Genomic DNA, 20106 nt, shown 5'->3' with positions numbered 1-20106 from the left:
AGGTTGGGAAGCCATGAAGTAATGCATGTACACGTTTGGCTTCAGGCCTGGCGTATACCTAAGGGCTCACAGATGGTTGGGCTGTAATTGGGATCAGGGCAATTTTGGAAGTCTGGCAGGGGCCCATCAATGGCCAGTAAGGGTCATGGAGAACAAAGTCACTCAGTCTTCACCAGACATTATAGGTCCTCTTTTCCTGTGGATTCAAATTTTATGTCCTATAGAAATGAGGGATGGAGGGCAGAACCAGCAGGCTGTAGTTTTATCTCACAAGCCAGAACTCCAGGGGTCCCTGCAACCTCCCTCCGAGAACCTTGTGGTCTGTCACCAAGATCAACGCTGGTGAGCTCTGCTTATGACTGACACCTCCAGCAGAAGCCAGGTTTCTGAGAGTTGGGCCTGAGAGGGGGTTGCTGATGGCGGATCTTGAGCCTCTCACCTGGCCAGTGCCCGCCCTTTGGCCAGCACCCAGGGAGGAGGTGTTATGGGCTCCCCGGCTCTGCCCACTGTCCTTCCCCTCGCTCCTGGCTTGCCCACCACCGCCCATGCCTGCGTTTCCCACTACCAGCCTTTAGCTTGGTCGCTGCTTCTGACCCACCATCACTCTGGGCATTGAACTTGTTTTCTCTGGGTTTGCTGCCCCGTATACTTCTCTGGGCCCCGGGCATTCTTGGCCTTACCAAACCTCAGCCGCTGGGGCTCCACCTTGATCCTAGCTAACCTGCCCTCCACCCCCACCCCTCACTGTCTCCTCGCCCTCTGCTCTCTCCAGGAGGCACTGAGCTAATCAGGCTGATTATCGCTCAGGTCCAATTCCACTTTCCCTGGTTGCAACACGCGGTAAATTTCCTTAGCCGCCTGGCTCCCCTGTGAGCCCTGCCTCTTGTCACGCAGCCCAACTTAAGAAGCCGCCAGCTCCCCCGCCTGCTGTATCATCGTAGATGAATCAGGCCTGCCCGACCTGGGGGTGTAATCTAAACGCCATCTATGGGGTCATGTTTCCCTCAGCAGCAAAACACAGTTGTCACATCTTTCCAGGTCTGGTAAAACCTCTGGCGTTCTAAATGCTGAGGCCCTTACAGTTTTCAAAAAGACCACGCTCTAATCTGCCTGCGAGAGAGGTGAATTTTAGAGGATGCTTTGGAAAATTATTTCCCTTGTCCTACACGTTTTGAGGGTGGGCTAGTGGCCTGAGGCTTAGTTTCTCATCAGGGAACAGTCTTTGAACTTCCAGCCTCATTTCATACTTGCCCCATCCCCAGGATCTCTGGGTGGCTGAAAGTGATGAGAAAAGATACAGAGAGGGAGATCAGGATGCTGTGTTTATTCCCAAACCGAGGGCCCCCCGGGATGGAGAAAGAAACTCTGCTGACTACTCCTTCTGTCTCGATCCCTTCCAGAAAGGGTGAGGCTTGGCTGTGGGAGGAAAGAAGAGAAGAGAAGAGGAAACCAGAATGTATGAGTGCCCACAGCGTGCACAGCCCAGGCTAGATTCTATGACCCCAGAACATGGGGCTTTCCATAGGATGGGAGATAAGCAGGTATGAAACCATTAGAAATCAAGTAAGAATTCGATTATGTCTTGTTGACACAAGCCCAAAGGGAGACCAGAGAAGGATGGAATGAATGTGACAGGAGACATCTTTAAAGACCTTGTGGAGATGAGTGTTGATTCAATTAAATGTAAGAAATTTTAATAGCATCTTCTACACACAAAGCACTGTGTTAGGCTCTGTGGGGGTCTGAGGGGAACAAAGCCCCATCCTCGACCTGATGGGACAGATTGTAGGGAAAATTATGAATGTGATGTACGAAGTATACATAACAGTGTTAGGGACAGCTATGGACTGAATGTTTGCGTCCCCCGTCAAATTCCTATGTTGACATCCTAACCCCCAAGGTGATGGTAATAGGTGGGGCTTTGGGGAGGTGGTCAGGTCATGAGGGCGAAGCTCTCCTGAATGGGATTAGTGCTTTTATAAAAGAGGTCAAAGAGAGCTCCCTCACCCCTTCCATCATGCGAGATTACAGTGAGAAGACAGCCACCTATGAACCAGGAAGTGGGCTCTCCCCAGACACCAAATCTGTCAGCACCTTGATCTTGGACTTCCAGCCTCCAGAACTGTGAGAAACAAATGTCTGTTGTTTATAAGCCCCCTCCCCGAGTCTATGGAATTATATTACATCAGCCCGAATGCACTAAGACAGTGAGTTTTAGAAGCTGAGGATTTAGATGTTAAATATGAGAATGAACCCAGTGAAGGGGGGAGGCCAGGAGAGAATGGCTTTGAGAAGCTGAACGGCGCCTGCAGATGCTCTAAGTGTCCATGAGGGGGCAGCAGAGCCTCGGCTCTTTCTTAGGTTTTAAGTTTAAGTAGGGTGGCCTTCCGCAAAATGAATCCTGAGCTGCATGGCAGGAATCATAAAACATCCTAAAAACGTTAAAAATGACGGTGATGAGGGGGACTTCAGGAAAAACCTATTCCTTATTCAGCAGAAGGCAGGACTGAATCCAAATGGTCAAATAGGATTTTTTCCAAATTTAACCCAGGGAGCTGATGAAAAAGCTGGAAATAGAACCCAGGACTCCATCTCTTCAGATCTAAAGAGAGAAACATGAGCCCATTTCCAGAAAGAGAACTTGGTTCTCTCCCAGTAGAAAGTGAGTCCCTGTATCACGTGAGTGAGTGAGTGAGTGAGTGAGTGTGGGTCCTGCCTCATGGCATCCTTAGTGACCAGCAAGTGATGCTGGAGAAGGTCAGGGATGGCACTCTTCCTGGCTGCAGATTTACTTGGCACCTTGAGACCAAACTCATCAGACCCTACATCCTGGAGGAGACGAGGAGAGAGGGCCTGGCAAGTGAGAAACAGGAGATTGTATAGGGCATCGACAGAGAAAGGTCTGGGAACCATGAAAATTTAGTTAAATTGCCTTTGCTGTTTTTAGTTATTAGATACATATATATTAGTTTCTTATTTATATACATTAGAAATATATACGATTATATTCACTAACAAAAAATCAGAACCTGTAGATAAAAAACAGTTAACAATATACAATCCTGTATACTCAAAGAAAAATGCCGTATACTTAAAAACTCATGTTTGTCATGAAGATGAGATGCAATAAATCTTGCAAAAGCATTTTGTATCAAGTTCAGTCCAGTGTAAGCAATCTCTCCGGGTAAACGAGTTGATTCGGGCGCTGTCCTTGGTGCTGAAGCAGGGCCGTCGGGAGGAAGAATCTCCCTGGAATGAGCGGGAGGACCTCGCCTGAGATCATGGCAAGCCCACAGGAGCTTCCACGGTGCTTTTATTTGAGCGTTCCCCAGCACTGTGGTCTCTCTCCTTTTCCTCCTAGGTAAGTGCTGGTAGGTGTTGTTTCTCATCAGTTCCCGTGGAATGCTCGTGATGGGGAAATGCTCCACCAAGCTTAGTCGAACTCACTTCCAGACCCCAGAGTTCCGTGCGAAACTCTTTGCCTTAAATCGATGTCATGATCACCTGAGGCCTCTTAATTCTGATCTGGAGAGAGAGAGAGAACCAGGTGAGGGCTGGGCCCACGAGGAAGCTGGGATTTGGAAGCATAAGAGTCGTGGGCCTGGGGAAGTGCTCAGTTTAGAACTTATCCTATCACCTGGAGTCGAGCACAAACCAGCGGTGTGTCCCCTTCCCCTGCCCTCCGAGTTAGGTAGGCTTAAAGGTATCCTGGCTAGGGAAGAGTTCATCTTTGCCCCAAGGCTCTCTCGAGGGAGTATAGTGCCTGAAGCCAATTACACTTCTTCTGAGGTGTGAATGCTTTGAGAGTATTTCTTCTGCCCTCAAGTATCCATCCAGTTGAAATAAAATTAAAGTGGCAATCAAGGAGTGATCACCCCTTGCCAAGTGACCAATTTTGGCTTCAATCATAGCGGGACAACCTGACATTACATACTTCTTGAGGTATGCAATAGTGTTATCGATGGCATATGCTTAACAAAAATGTTTAAGCTGAGTCTAATCAAGCCTCTAGACCTAACTGCCAGTTTGTAGGAAACACAGAGGATTGAAGGAAAAGTTAAACGACACCCTGAGGAAATAATTAGACAAATCCAGAATGTGGGACATTCCTTGAGACAACCATCCTAGTCTGTTTTAAAAATCAACATATTAAAAAGGTAGGAATTGGTTCTAGACTGAAAGAACAAAGAGACACAACAAAAGTCAGTGAGTGAAATTTGTGGTATTCCTATTTGAAAAAACCAGTAATAAGATGTTCTTTGGTTAATTGGGAAAATGGATATTGGATGGTATTGTGGAATTATTATCAATTCATTTGACATGATAATGGTATCTGGGGGAGTGTGCTGAAGTGTTTAGGGACCAAGTGTCATAATGTTTGCAACCGACTTCCATGGCTCAGCAAAACTTGGGGAGTATATCCTATATATATATATATATATATATATATATATATATATATATATATAATGAAAATATGGCACTGTGTTAAACATTGCTGCTCTAGGTAGGGTATATAAGTATTTACTGCACTATTCTTTTGATTTTTACATGACCTTGAAATTAAAATGGCTAAATAAATTGGCCATCAAGGACATATTTAAAGTGGAGACGGAAACCTCTGAGCCTGGAGCCTCAGGGGTCTAGGGATGGTAGAACCCACCTTCCCACCTGGCTGCTTAGCTCTCCCTCCCCTACGCCTGCTGCTACCCTGAGTCATGTCCATTTCCCAGGCCTGGATGATCACCTGGACCAACAACCTGTAAACATAACTTTGCTCTCCTGAAGATCCTCCCATGGTGGGAGGGGAGACAGGGTCTCATGGTGAAGGGAGACGAGCACCTCATTCACACCCTTCTTACCTTTGTTTCAGAGTCTATGTGGCCCAGGGCGGGCTGGAAGTTACTATAGATGGAGTCAAGGCGGATATAGTTCTCTTGTTCTAGATGGAGAGAAAATCCCACAGAAGCAGATGGTTAGGAAGACATGTTCTTTTCTCTCCCTCTAATCCTACCCACCACAGGGTGAGGGGTGCATCCTCCCTTCCCAGGAAACTGAAAATGACTGCAGACATGACAGGTTATTTCAGCAAATGATTTCATTGCTTCTCAGAAGATGTGAAGAATTGCATTTAAAAATTCAACAAAGAAAAACCACAAGTGCTTTGCAAGCAGCTTCCCAGTTCCTGGAAAGTCCATTAAGATTTGGCCTGGACTGAGGGTGCCATGTGACGGCTTCGGGATACTGAGTGCCCCAATTTATGGAATATGGCTTTTCGTTCCTTTAGGGTTTCTACAATGTTTTTAAATAAAGTTTTCTCATTTTCCACTGAAAAGTCTTAAACGTATTTTGTTGAATAGATTCCTAAGTACTGTATATATTTGTTGCTGTATAAGGGGTATTTTAAATTAAAGGATCTGTTTGTTGCTGATGCACAGAAACGCAATTGATCTTGTAAGAACTGACCTTATATCTGGCAACTTTGATAAATTCTATTACTGCGAGTGATTAACATTCTTTTGGGTTTTCTATGTAAGACAATCATATCATCAGCAATGACAGATTTATATTTTTCTTTTCAACCTTTAACCTCTTTACTTCTTTTTCTTTTTTATTATACTGATTAGGATACCCGGGACAATGATTAATAGAATTAGAGAGAGAGGGCATCTGTGACCTGCTCCTGGTTCAAGGCAGGGGTTGGCAAACTATGGCCTGTGAGCCAAACCCAGCCTGACATCTATTTTCACATGGCCCACAAACTAAGAATTTTTTTCCACATTTTTCAGTGGTTGAAAACGTTTCAGTGAACACAATCACACTCATTCCTTCATTTATGTATTATCCATGGCTGCTTTCGCCAGCAGAGTTGAGTAACTGTGACAGAAGTCACACTGCCCACAAAGCCCAAAAAACGCTAGCTGGCTTTTTGTAGAAAATGTTTACCAACCCCTGGTTAAATGGAATGACTTGTAATGTTTTATCACTGAGAATGATTTTTGGGGTCGGCCTGGTGGCCCAGCGGTTAAGTTTGCACGTTCCGCTTCGGCAGCCCGGGGTTTGCTGATTCGGATCCCGAGTGTAGACGTGGCACCGCTTGGCAAGCCATGCTGTGGTAGGCATCCCACGTATAAAGTAGAGGAAGATGGGCACAGACGTGAGCTCAGGGCCAGTCTTCCTCAGCAAAAAGAGGAGGATTGGCAGCAGATGTTAGCTCAGGGCTAATCTTTCTCAAAAAAAACAGAGAATGATTTTTGTGTGTTTGTGTGGAGACCTTTACCGGGAAATGGAAGTTCTCTTCCCTTCCTAATTGGCTGAGTTTTTATAATGAGCAGATATGGATTTTTTATTAAATGTCTTTTTTCACATCCACTGAAATGATCCTATTTTTCTTCTAATTCTGGTAACGTGGTGAATTTATAAATAGATTTCTAATCTTGAGCTAGCCTGGTTTTCTAGAATAAACCCAACTAGTCAAACCTGCTGGGTTTGGTGTGTTAATTTTTGTTTTGATCTCTGTATCTATGTGCGCAAGCGGATTTGGTCTTTAAATTTACTTTCTTGTACTGTCTTTGTTTGGCTTTGCTATAAACGTTTACAGTAGGCTCATAATGTGAATGGGAGAGAATTCCCTCTTTTTCCAGTCCGTGAATGAGTTTGTAGAAGATGATCAATCAGAATATTTGGTAGAACTCGTAAAACCATCTGAGCCTGATTCATTTTGAAAAGCAGTTTTAACTGCCATTCTGGCTTTCAGAATTTTGCCTAAGTTTATGGATTTATTGGTTGGAAGATGTTCATAATAGTCTCTATCTTTTTTTTTTTTTTTGAGGAAGATCAGCCCCTGAGCTAACATCTGCAGCCAATCCTCCTCCTTTTGCTGAGGAAGACTGGCCTCGAGCTAACATCCGTGCTCATCTTCCTCTATTTTATACATGGGACGTCTACCACAGCATGGCTTGCCAAGCGGTGCCATGTCCGCACCCGGGATCCAAACTGGCGAACCCTGGGCTGCTGAAGCGGAACGTGGGAACTTAACCGCTGCGCCACCGGGCCGGCCCCTCTTCTTGTCTTTTAACTAACTGCTACAATCACCGTGATGTTCCCTTACTCGCTCCTGACACTATTTGTACCTTCACCCTTTACTCTTCAATAATCTTAAGCAGAAATTAGTCAATTTCATTAATCTTTTCAAATAACCAACTTTTGATTTGTTGACCCTTTCTATTGTAATTCTGCTTTCTAGTTTGTTGATTTCTGCTCTTATCTTTATTTTTGCATCTCCGTTCTTTGCAATTACTTTGCTAGTCTTTTCCTAACTTTTAGAGTTGAAAAATTAGCCAAATAAGTTCCAATCTTTCTTTTCCTTCCTTGATAAAAGCATTTTAAGGCTATAAGTTTTCTTCTGAGTACAGCTGTAGCTGCATCCCATAAGTTTTGAAACCAAGTATTTTCATTATCATTCAGATCTGAGTATTTTCCAACTTTCATTATGATTTCTTATTTGGTCCATGAGTTATTTAGAAACTTTTAAAAAAATTTCCAAAGATACAGGACTTTTGTTTTCGTTGTCCAGAAATGTTTTTGTTATGAATTTCTAATTCACTTGCACTGTGGTCAGATAATATAATCTGATTTAAATAAATTTTTTGAAATTTGTTGAGACTATCTATGGCTTTGTGTGTGGTGATTCTGACAAGTTTTCTGTAAGCTCTTGTAACGAATGTGGACTCTCCAGTTGTCGAATACAGTCTGTCCATAACAATTATATGAAGGTTGTTAATTATTTTGTATGAAAGTCCTATATCCTGATGACTTTTTGTCTGCTGGATCAATCAACTATTAACAGAGATATTTTAAAAATCTCCCACTATGTTGGTGGATTCATCAACTTTTCCTTGTAATTTTGTCAATGTTTGCTTTATATATTTTGAAGCTGTATTTATAGGATACACATGTTGGACTTGTTATATCCCCTTAACAAAGTAAACCATTTTGTCCCAGTAGATAGTTATCATTTTTATCTGACATTGATCATTTTTAGGAATTCTTTTTGCCTTAAAGTTTATTTGCCTGCAATGAATACAGCTATATATAGAACACAGCTGTTCGGGTTAGTATTAGTTTTGTCTTTTTTCATACCCTTGCTTTCATCCTTTCTCTGTGCTTCTATTTTACATATGCCTTTCATCCACAGTGAATAGCTAGATTTTTAAAAACTCCATTCTTTTAGCTAGAACGTTTAGCCCACTTATATTTATCGTAGTTGTCGATACGGTGGATTATTTGCCATCATCTTACTTGTGCTTTCTATTTGTCATCCCCTTTTGTTTTCATTTGTTCCCCTTTCTTGCCTTCTTGTGGATTGACTAAAATGTTTTCCTAATTCCAATTTCCCCCTTCTTTATAATTTAAATACTATTTCTAGAAAAAGCGTCATCCCATCTTTTCCTTCTTTAGAATTTAAAGACTCGATTTCTAGACATTTTAACTTGTACATTTAACCTAACAAAATCTACACTTAATCACTTTACTGAGCTATAACTCACTGCTAACGAGCTCACCCACTCCTAGGCGCTTATCTGTGTCCACATAGGCACAGTCTTGTGTTCTGGAGATATCTACCAGCATCAAGTCAGCTGTGCCTCCCCAGTGGTCTAGTTAGGCTGTGCCCATGCTTATGCCCCATCTAGGGCCTTGCAGGAGCCAGTGGTGGAAATACGGTTGCAGATGTGGAACCCAAAATTTTGAGATTGAAATGCTTGTCCCTTTCGCTCCTTCATGCCAGGATTATCCATGCGCCTCCCAGGCATCTCTCCTCACTTGGAGACACTCTGAGTCCACTGGGATTTCCAATACCTTCACAGATGTCAAAGCCAATGTTCTGGAAGGTCCCAGGGGCTGGCCCACCATCCTCTTCATGCCACTTGTACAACTGAGCCACTTTGGACTTTTGCCTGTTGGTAGAAACACCAGAAAGACCCTGTTATGAGCAGGGAACAGGGACAAGGACTCAGGGGCTGGCTATGTCCTTGCTTTCAGCTCCCCCACTGTCCACTCCGAGGATGGAATGATTGAAGACAGAGGGATCAGAAAAGGAAGAGGAGGTGGCGGCAAACGGAAGAGGGGTGGCAGTGGCTCACCTTTCCACCTGCCTTCTGGAGCGGAAGATGAACATCAGGAGGATGGCGAGGATGATCAGCACCACTGCGCCCACCGCCCCGAGGAGCCCGTACACCAGGCTCTTCTTGGTGCTGAATTCACACGTCTCCCCGCTGTACCATTCAGTGTCTGTGATCAGGCAGCTGAGACAGAGAGAAGGTGCAGGTGGGGAGAGGGAGCCACCCAGAGTCAGGGCCAGCCAGTGCCCGCAGCCTCCCAGTCTCAGAACCGGCCCTGACCCCGTGGGTGCTTAATGAGGAGAAGGTAAGACGAGTTCACTAGGGTGCAGAGCAAGGAGCCCCAAGGGGATGAACAGAGACGAAGTCGTTTCCACCGGATGGGCCTTAAATAGGCCCAATACCCAGCACTAGGCTTTAGGTTTTGCAGCCCAAGACCTAGAAGAGTTGGCCCAACACTGGGGCTTCCCTGGGCTGCACCCAGGACCTTGAGACCCAACTGTGACTCTTTTGCACACACATTAATCATCCTCCTTTTCAGCCTCCCTCTCTATCCAGAGAAACACTCCGCCATGCCGGGACCAGGGAGCGCACTCCACCTCTGAAGCTCCTCCTCCTCCCTGGAGATGCCTTCTCTAAGCCCGGCTCTTTTCCCGCCCGCGGCGGGCGCCAGCTTGCGAACTCCTCTTCCAGGAAGCCATACCGGAATAACTACTCCGGCCTTTGCGTATGTGTGACTGCTTCCCCCACACCTGGTGCTCCAGCTGGTCTCTCTTAGGTTTAGTTTCAGAGGGCAATGCCTTCCTTTGCTTTCCTACTCCTGTGACTCCACCTTTACACGCTGTCCCCCCACCCCTGCCTCACCCCGACTCTCACCCCCCCACCCCCACCCCCACCCCCACCCCCACCCCAACCCCAACCCCATGCAGGTGTGTGCTCTTTCCCCATTCCCCCAGCAGGGGGCGCTGATCTCTCCTGGGAGCAAGGCTCTGTCCTCGCCATCTGACCAGGAGCTTCCCGAGGCTGGGGCCTTCCTTCTGCTTCCTCAGAGCTGGGCATACTCCTCAGCCTCTCTCGGCACAAATGCCGGGGAGGGGAGGGCAGTTACTGAGCCACCTCGGCCCGTTCTGGACCTGGCCTTGGGGCTCTGGCCACGCGTGTCCTTTGTGGCTAGCTGCATTCCAGAAAGGCGAGGACCCACGCCAGGACCTCGGCCTCCAGGCAGTCTTGAGGGGCGGGGAGGAGGACATCTGGGCTTGGATGGGACTTGCGACACTCACTAGCACCGAGGGCCGCTGCGGTCCAGCTGGCACGTCCCGTGGTTGCAGTTGAGGGACCTGTTGAAGTTCGGCTCGCAACGGCTGATGCAGTTTGGTTTCCCGTTGTCGTCGTACTCCACATAGAAGTACTCAGCGAAGTCTTGCCCGGCCTTCTCCCGGCACTCCTCTGAGGGGCGTGGAAGAGGGGCCGCGATCAGGAGGCTGGGAGCCCGCCTGCCTCCCGCGCCCTCCCCGAAGCCCCTCACGTCACCTACCTTCAGGGTCGTACTGGGTAACTGAAATGTTTTGCACCCTGGTGGCAGTCTCGTTGAAACACAGTAAGGCTGTGAAGGAGACACGTGAAGCCTATAAAAAGCTTGTTTTGCCGGGGGCTCAGGTGTATGTGAGGGGGGGGCGGTGAGGGGCTGTGGTGCGGGGAGCTGGGAAGCCCATCCTCGCAGAGGAGGAATGCGAGCCTCACATCTAGCTCTCCAGAACGATGATCCTGCAAGTGTCCTCTGCCCACCCCCCCCGACCCCTCGCCGTGTCCTTCTCCTATAGCCACCTCTGCCAAGTTCCTCACACCCCTCACTCCGTTGAGCAGCGTCTACTTTGCATAGTAAGCCACGCTGTGCTTCATTTTCCTGCAGACTCTGGCAACCACAGGATTTAGCCTGCGTGTACACTGGCTCTGCACTCTCCTTTCAGAGCGTCTCTGGGAATATGCTAGTCTGAGTGACAAGCTTGGGGACGGAGTCCTGGGCTCTCAGTGCTCTGTTGCTGCCCCCAGCGGCTTTTCTCACCTCCCCCACCCCAGGGATGGCAAAGCTTGAAGACCCCCTCATGGCCCTCCCCAGAAGCCTAGGAATTTACTTTCGCAGGTATTATTTGTGCTTATTTGTTCTTGAGTTGTAGTCTTGATTTTTGACTCCACGTCCTGGATGGCCTTATCCAAAACGTCCTTGTAATCTGGGGTGAAGTTGGCCTTCAGGATGACATCATGCTCCACCTTCACACTGCCAGGACTGAGGAGAAAGAGGAAGATGCCCTCAGGGTCATAATGGGTGCCCGCCTCTCCTACCCTTTCCCCAGGTAGGCTGTGCCCTCCTGCTCCCATAGGAAGGCAGATCTGGGGCAGGACCATTGAAAATGATGACCCAGTGTTTACTGGGTAAAGGCTCGTTCCAGGTGCCTTGCTAGGCGCTTCACCATAGGACTTCTATCATGACCTGAGCCTAAGAGAATCATCTACAAAGGGAAGGCTCTGGGCCGCCCTGCGTGAAAGTCTTAGGGAGGAAGATGGACAGAGGGATGGGACCGTGGAAGAGGTCATCCTTAAGGTACTATGAGATGTGTTCAAGTGGGAGACTGGGCAGCTGCTGGCAAGGTGTCCTTGAGGGGTTGGAGGTCACACCAGGGACTCATGGGATTCATGAATTGCTAGGTGGCTCAGGCTGCAGGAGGTCTGCGGGCCTGCTAAGATTGTATGCAAAAATTTGAAGGTGCATATGTACCTATTTTCTACTCACACACATTTTGGTCAATTCTAGAAGGAGTCTCTGACATCTAAAAGGTAAAATTTCAGGCGAAAGTCTTTCCCTACTCTCTGTGTAGGAGGTCGGAGAAGTCTGGGGCCGGGCTCCGAAGTGAGAGCGGCCTCGGACAAGCTCACAGCAGCTCTTTGCTTTCTCTCTTCTCCCTAACTCCCCATCTCCAGTCAGCAGTCACCAAAAAAGAACCAGAAATGCCTTTAAATCAACACACTGTTATTCCAGAAGGCAAATTACTTCTCTCAAGTGAGTGTAGGAATTATTTGCACCCCAGGAAAGAGTCCTTTCTGGGTTAAAAATACAGCAACAAGTCTTACATTCTCATGCTCACAATCCAAGATTCCTAAGTACTGGACGTCATCAGTAGTCTCTTCCCCTTGCATTCTCCTTAATGCTTATATTCAGAGGCCTAAATATAATAGCAGGTCTGGACGGATGCTCATAGGATAATGTTAGAATTAGAAATAACATATAGAATAGTAGAGTTCTTAATATTATTATTCACATTATTACTAATATAATAATTATTATAATAATATTTGGTATAACATGTAGAATACTAGAATTAGAATAACTCAGAATAGCACTACAGTCAGAAGGGACCAGGAGATCTAGTTCGAGGCTGCCTTTCACAATGAGGATGCAGCCATTCCCACGAAGCCCGCTTGGTCGTGGCCTCAAGCATCTCCCAGTCTCCATCACTGTCCTCAGCTCCCTTTTTGAGAGCTCCCATGGAGAACTGGGGCTTGGTCGAGGTTGTGCGGGTGTAGTGGGAGTTAGGAGGTGCGGGATGAGACCCTGACACTGGCCCTAAGTAACAGTGTGACCTTGGACCAGCCACCTGGCCTCATGGGGCCTCAGTTCCCTTGTCTGTAAAATGATGGGCTGGCGTGGACAGATGGTTCCCAGGACTGTTCCTTCCATGCTTTCAAAGTGAGTGATTCTCACTTCTTATCTGCCCTCTCCCAGACCTCTCTGGAGCCACTCTCTGAGCAAGACGCCCTTTCCTGCTGTGTGTTTTCCCGGAGCCCTCAGAGCCCGGCTCTCTCCTCCTCTCTGCATGAGGAGGAAGATACCTAGAAACGCCTTCAGGTGACTGCCGTGACCAGGAATGGAAAGGTGCTGGCTCTGTGCCTGGTCCACAGAGCCCGTCCTCTCTCTTTCACCTGAGAGATAGAGAGGAACAGGTAGGGAAGAAGGATAAGGACTGGCCTTAAAGACCCCCCACAGGGCAAAAGAGAACCCTGCAAGGTCAGCACATGCCAGTCCCAGAAAGGAGTTTTAGGGCCAGAAAGAAAAATGCTTTTCTCTTGCAGGGAAGCTGAGCTGCTCAAGAGCAGCAAGCAGCTCCCTGCCCGGAGCCTGGCCGACCCAGGCACCTGCCGTGAACACAGACTGGGAGGGGCCTGGGAATCCCACCCAGTCCTACCTTACATTAGACAGAAGAACTTTCCTGTTAGAATTAAGGGAGAAAGAAAAACAGAGGCTAGTAGACACTTTTGTCTTCTGTGCTTTTTGTGCATTTTTTCCCCCTATTGGTTGTAAGTTCCTCTTGGAGACTCTGTAAACCATGAGAAAAGATGTCTTCTTCATGATCCAGAGGAAGCTGGGGGACCCATGTAAGCCCAGTTGGCCAGCACCATTCAAAGGATTTCATAAAGTTGGGGGTCAATAACAGGGCAAAGATTCGGGGGGGGGGGGCAGAATCCTATCGTAGGTGAGTAAAAGTAAACACAAAATAACTGTGGGTTTGGGTGCTTTTTTCCCTGGGGGGCTTCCCTTCGCAGGTTATTTGGCTTCGTCTCTGAAGACCAATGGAATGTCCATCCCACAAGGGTAGCCTCCGGGGGTTCTGGTGTGGGTGTCACCAGCGCAAGAGGACTTCTCTTTGTCTTGGCTCTACCACTCTATAAATGATCCCTTGGGCAACTCACTGTGCTCTCTAAGCCTCAGTTTCTTCATCTGTGCGATGGGAACAGTCCTACTGGCCTCACCCACAGGGTAGTTACAAGCTTTCATTTGGAAAATGTATGTGAAACTGTAATTGTTGGACGGTTGTTGTGGGTTGAATTGTGTTCCCCCCAAATTCCTGTGTTGAAGTCCAAGCCCCAGTACCTCAGAATGTAACTGTATTTGGAGATAGGGCCTTTATAGAGGTGATTAGGTAAAAATGAGGCCAATAGGGTGGGCTCTGATCCAATCTGACCAGTGTCCTTATAAGAAGAGGAAATTTGTTCACACAAAGACACACCAGGGATGCACCTGAACAGAGGAAAGACCGTGTGAGGACACGGCAAGAAGGCGGCCATCTGCAAGCCAAGGAGAGAGGCCTCAGAAGAAACCTGATTTTACCCTGCTGACACCTTGATCTTGGACTTCCAGCCTCCAGAACCATGAGAAATAAATTTCTGTTGTGTAAGCCGCCCACTCTGTGGTCTTTTGTTATGGTGGCCTGAGCAGACTAATACAGGGGACATAGTTACAATTGTCTTTATAGTTATGACTACTGCTTCCCCTCCGAAAGCCTGCTTTCAAGAAGCCCCAGACACTCACCTCAGCTTTGTGATGTTGACCCCTTCATATTCAGGGATTCCGGAATAAACAATTTCCATCTGAAAGGCAAGGGGCCATTGTGTCACTCCAGAGTCCCCACCTCGGTGCCACCGGGCCTTTCCTTACTCAGAATCTCAGGAGGGTGGAGGATGGACCGGCGGTGTCTGCCGGGCCGTGTCCCACCTGGCAGCGGCATACCCTCCAGATGGAGTAGTCCCTTCACAGAGACCTGCCCTGCCTCTGGGACCCCTGGCATCCCCCAGAGGGAGCCTTACTTTGTTTTTCCCTCCCTCCCTCCCTCCCTGGCAAGCCCTGAGGAAATGGGTGACTTCTTTCTTAGCCCTTAGAGACTCCTCCCGGGGAGAAACGAGTGGCCACGGGGACTTGCTCTCCTAGGCTCACCTGTTTTGTGAATGTATCGTTGAAATCCTGGAATTCCTGAGAAGACCAGTCTTTTAGCTCTTCAGAGAACCCTATATTGGTCACTGTCACGGTCAGTTCCACCTGGGCAGAGACGGTCTCTGGCGGAGATTCTGAGGGGGCCAGACACCGCACCGCTTACTGAGGTAACACCCCCCAAATTCCCTACCAAGGAGACCCACATCTCCAGCAATTCTGCCCTGGGAAGAGGCGTGGTCCAGGTCCCCCACCCCTGACCTCCAGTCAGGTCTCACCGGAGTACCCCTTGGGGGACAGGTCTACTGTACTCCTCATGGCTTTGAATGCAGCCCAGAGGACCATGGGTCTTATATTCTCTTAGAGAATTCCACCACACATTTTGTATTCCGCTCCATTATATACTCATTTAAGTGTGTTTTATGGTAAAATTTTGTTCCAAATTTGTATTTCGTTCGAAACTATACTTCCTTGCTTTATTCATTTTTTTAATGCTTTACCTTTCTTACCACCAGGTAAAATGGTTGCCCTGGAAGAGGCCATATTCCTGGCCACACGCTGAGGAGGGGCAGGAACGGGTGCTGAGCATGGAGACTGGGCCCAGGATTGGGGAGGGGAGGAGGACCCTGCAGTCTTACCTATGTCAAGGCTTGAGACCACCTCCTCACAACTCGTCCCATAGTAGGGGCTGGTGCACACACACTTGAGCCCATCCCAGGTGCCGTTGTTCCAGCAGATTGGAACCCTGTTCTGGCACTGATGTCCTCCGAAGCCAGGGGGGCATTTACAGCCCTCTTCACTCAGTGTCCCTCCATTCAAGCAGGTCTCTGAAAGGGAAAAGGTCCCACTCAGCCACACGTATTTGCACAGCACTTTACGGCTTGCAACATATTTTTGCAGACTCTGTTGAATTTGATACTCTCATGAGGCCCTGGGGCAGGCAGGACAGTTAGTGTCATCCCCACTTTACAGATGGGAGAAACGAGGTGGAGAGAGGCTATGAGACCCACCCAAGGTTCCACGTGGAGGCCAGACTTGACCTGGTCTTGGAGTCCTATGCCAGCATACCTTCCTTCAGGCTCCAAAATGAGGAAAGAGAACCCTGGTGTCTTGAGAGGTTGGGGACAATGCAGTCAGGGCAGAGGAAGAGAAAAAGGGAAACAGAGACTGTGAGAACTCAGGGGGAGTGGCCAATCTCAAGTCCACCAAGCTGGGAATGAGCACGTCATTGTCCCTCCACGCCTACTTCAGAAGAACCTGTACCGCACATCATTGCCATCGTGACTGTTCATGATTCCGTTTTTATTTGCTGGGACATGGAGTTTGAGGGAGGTGTATAGACTTAGTGTAAATAGATAGGAAGTAGTTCGAGACAACTCTTGAATGTCTTTGCCAACTAGTCTGGAAAATATAAAGCTCTGTTCTCTTTGGCTTTTCTTGCAAAGAGCTGTGCCTGTGCACATCAGTCTTCCAGGCATAGTTTCTCTGGGGAGGTGCATGAAGTATGCATATACTCTATGAAGACCTGCCCCACCTCTGCCTTCTGGTCTACCCCCATCAGACTCAGGGAGCAGGGGCCACAGCCATGACAGTCACATCACACAGCCTCTGTTTACAGGCCTTTGGTTCAAGACATTCAGGAAGAATGGAAGAGATGAGTTAAGAGTAGAGTCCTGTGCACACTGGAGACCCATAAATCCCAAACCAGCCTCTCTCTCTTTCTCTCTGTTGTGTATTACTGAAGATGTTCAGACCTGACGTAAGAGCCCAAGCACAGGCTTATGAGTAGCAGCAAAAGCAGCTGCTGGGGTTCGTTCACCTGTTGCCCAACAGTCTACAGGGAAGGCCAACATCCAGGGAACAGGAGAAAGACAGAGGGCAACCATCTTCCTTCAGAAGGGTGAGCAGCTGCTGCGGGCCCGGTGGTCATGCGGCCACCTGGCATTCACTGAGAGACACCTGTAGGGCTTCTTGGGAACACAAGGTCCAGACTTCCCCTCTGAAGATGCTCAGCCCCCTATCTGAGAACCAGAGAGCTTAAAAAGACAAAGATACATTGGAGAGAAACCAGAGAATGAAGCCACATAATACAAGGCCAGGCAAAGCAGAGCTCAACAGAGGAAGCAATCACAAAGCCCTGAGAAAACGCATCAGCCAAAAGCTGGAGAACCGCCCTTCTCCTTCATCAGTTCAAGAGGGGACTGGTCAGTGCCCTGGCAGACACAGATCATGTATCTGTGAGCGTATCTATAGTTGACCTCAATTAATGCATGTTGTCAAGTATTTTAACTAGTATACTTTATCCTCTCAATCTGAGAATAATACTCACAGCTATCATGGTATATCATATAATATATACCGCATATTGCATGTAATATATCAGTATATTATAACAGTAGGTGTGGAGTGGGGCAGGTCTCATCCTAACCAGAGTGAAGGGAGCTGAAAGCTCTACAGTCAGAGAGAAGAGAGGGTGGCACAAAGATAGAAACACTCAAGAGCATGGAGGTTGAGTTCAGAGCCGATACAAGTGCACCTTCTTTTGCTGCTGTGGTGGATGCTCAGAGGATAAGAAAAAAGAAAATGAAAGTGAATGGTGGTAGAGAGAGTTGCCAAATGTACCTGTGAATACTATTGGCAACATCCTCCTCTCCTCCAAGATAATAATCTTTGCATGAGGAAAATCAGTGAGAAAGACCATCAAAAAGATGTGAAAATGCAAATAAAAAATACAAAGGTAGTGAAATTATGGTATAAAAATGCAGTGGGACAAAGACTGCAGAGTACAAAGGGAGGGAATGGGATGTGTGGACACTTTACCAGGGGTTGAAGGTACCCAGGCAAAAAGAGGTAAAAGGCAGTGTACAAATGATTGGAACTAGTACAAGAAACAGCAAGATGGGGCAGAGAAGTAAGTGCTAGGATGATAGGAATGCAGAGGTTTTATCGAATTGAAAACAAGGAAGACCAAAAGAAGTCTATGATGAGTAAAGCTTTAAAAAGAAAACCATAAAGAGGAAATTGAAAAGAAATGTAAGTTTCAAAAAGGAGAAATCAAGAATTGCTTACGTGGTGTGGTTGTTGGAGAACTAGAAGTTGTGGTGGGGGTGCTTCCCATTGTAACAGCGGAGGAGCTAGTGGAGAGAATGGTGACTGTGGTGGAGGGAGTGCTCAGCGTGGTAGGTTCCCCCCTGGCAGTTGAAGTGGTGAGAGTTGTGGTGGTGGCAACATCAGAGGTCACAGAGGTGGATGAGGCAGAAGTTGTTGAAGGGCTAGAAGGACTAAGAGTAGACACAGGGGAGGTGATGTGAGAAGTAGTCACTGAAAATGGGGTGACTTCAGATGTACGAGCTGCTGTAGAGGTTGTCACAAGGGTGTGAGTGCCATGAGGAGTTGTTGAAGACAAAGTAGGTCCCGTAGAAGTTGTCAGAGCAGTGGTGATGTCACTAGAAGTTGTTGAAGATGCACTGCTCTCAGTTTCAGTCGTCATAGGGGTGGCACTGTCGGTAAGAGTGGTTGAAGATGCACTGGTCTCCGTTTGAGCTGTCACAGGGGTGGTGCTGTCACTAGCAGTTGTTGAAGACGTACTGGCATCAGCTTGAGTTGTCACAGAGGTGGTGATGTCATTAGGACTTGTTGAAGACGTACTGCTCACAGTTTGAGTTGTCACAGAGGTGGTGCTGTCACTAGGAGTTGTTGAAGATGTACTGTTCTCAGTTTGAGTTGTCGCAAGGGTGGTGCTGTCACTAGGAGTTGTTGATGATCCAGTAGTCCAAGTGTGAGTTGTCACACGGGTGGTGCTGTCACTAGCAGTTGTTGAAGATGCACTGGGCTTAGTAGGTGTTGTCTCAGGGGTGGAGCTTCCAACAGGAGTTGTTGAGGGTGCACTGGTGTCTGTTTGAGCTGTCACAGAGGTGGTGCTGTCACTAGCAGTTGTTGAAGATTGACTGGTCTCAGTAGGTGTTGTCTCAGGGGAAGTGCTGCCACGAGGAGTTGTTGAAGGTGCACTAGTCTCTATTTGAGGTATCACAGAGGTGGTGCTGTCAGTAGCACTTGTTGAAGATGCCCTGGTCTCAGTATGTGTTGTCTCAGGGGTAGTGCTGCCACTAGGAGTTGTTGAAGATGCAGTGGTCTCGGCAGGTGTTGTGACAGGGGTGGTTCTGTCAGTAGCGGTTGTTGGAGATGCACTGGTCACAGAAGGTGTCGTCATAGTAGTGGAGCTGTCACTAGTAGTCCTCGCAGATGCACTGGTATCTGTTTCAGTAGTCAAAGGTGTGGTATTGTCACTAGCAGTTGTTGAAGATGCAGAGGTGTCAATAGTGGTTTTCTCAGGTGTAGTGCTGCCACTAGTAGTTGTTGAAAAAGCACTGGTCTCAGTGGGTGTTGTCACAGGGGTTTTGCTGTCACTAGTTGTTGAAGATGCAGTGGTCTCTGTAGGGGTTTTCCCAGGTGTAGTGCTGCCAGTAGCAGTTGTTGAAAAAGCACTGGTGTCGGTAGATGTTGTCACAGGGGTGGTACTGTCAGTAGGAGTTGTTGAAGATGTGCTGGACTCAGCCGGTGTTGTCATAGTTGTGGTGCTGTCACTAGTAGTTGTTGGAGATGCACTGGTCTCCATTTGAGCTGGCACAGTGGTGGTGCTGACACTAGCAGTTGATGAAGGTGCACTGGTCTCCGTGGGTGTTGTACCAGGGGTCGTGCTGCCACTAGGAGTTGTTGAAGATGCACTGGTGTCCGTTTGAGCTGTGACCAAGGTGGTGCTGTCACTAGCAGTTGTTGGAGAGGCACTGGTCTCAGTAGGTGTTGTCTCAGGGGTGGTGCGGCCACTAGGAGTTGAAGATGCACTGGTGTCAGCAGGTGTTGTGTCAGGGGTGGTGCTGTCACTAGCAGTTGTTGGAGATGCACTGGTCTCAGTAGGTTTTGTCTCAGTGTTCGTGTTGCCACTAGGTGTTGTTGAAGATGCACTGGTGTCCATTTGAGCTGTCACAGAGGTGGTGCCGCCTGTAGCAGTTGTTGAAGATGCACTGGTCTCAGTAGGTGTTGTCTCAGCTGAAGTGCTGCCACTAGGAGTTGTTGAAGATACAGTGGTCTCGGCAGGTGTTGTGTCAGGGGTGGTGCTGTCAGTAGTAGTTGTTGGAGATGCACTGGTCTCAGTAGGTGTCGTCATAGTTGGAGTGCTGTCAGTAGTACTTATTGGAGATGCACTGGTGTCAGTAGGTGTTGTCTGAGGGG

The 20106-nt window shown here is 47.8% G+C and overlaps 1 protein-coding gene across 1 annotated transcript; it reads right to left on the bottom strand.

The window, feature by feature from the left end:
• Nucleotides 1-3083: 3083 nt before the first annotated feature.
• On the bottom strand, nt 3084-19018 carry LOC103541185 (mucin-17). Its single transcript, XM_070566340.1, has 11 exons — nt 17947-19018; nt 15516-15704; nt 14884-15014; nt 14482-14540; nt 11252-11403; nt 10654-10722; nt 10400-10565; nt 9144-9305; nt 8860-8957; nt 4863-4942; nt 3084-3525 (listed from the first exon to the last, which is right to left on the bottom strand). The coding sequence occupies exons 1-11, from the start codon at nt 18365-18367 to the stop codon at nt 3484-3486; spliced, it is 1569 nt and encodes a 522-aa protein (XP_070422441.1). The 5' UTR covers nt 18368-19018; the 3' UTR covers nt 3084-3483.
• Nucleotides 19019-20106: the final 1088 nt, after the last annotated feature.

This window comes from Equus przewalskii, chromosome 12 (genome assembly GCF_037783145.1).
Source record: "Equus przewalskii isolate Varuska chromosome 12, EquPr2, whole genome shotgun sequence".
NCBI classification, from domain to species: domain Eukaryota; kingdom Metazoa; phylum Chordata; class Mammalia; order Perissodactyla; family Equidae; genus Equus; species Equus przewalskii.
Note: the sequence above shows the minus strand (reverse complement) of the source record. Positions and strands in the feature narration are given on the sequence as shown.

Coding starts and splice junctions, on each gene's coding strand:
- LOC103541185 (XM_070566340.1), bottom strand. CDS start 18,367: ATGACGACTGAAACTGAGAGCAGTGCATCTTCAACAACTTCTAGTGAC. Junction 10,566..10,653: donor TACCCAGTACGACCCTGAAG/GTAGGTGACGTG, acceptor CACGCCCCTCAG/AGGAGTGCCGGGAGAAGGCC. Junction 4,943..8,859: donor TGGCTTTGACATCTGTGAAG/GTATTGGAAATC, acceptor CTCTCCATCTAG/AACAAGAGAACTATATCCGC.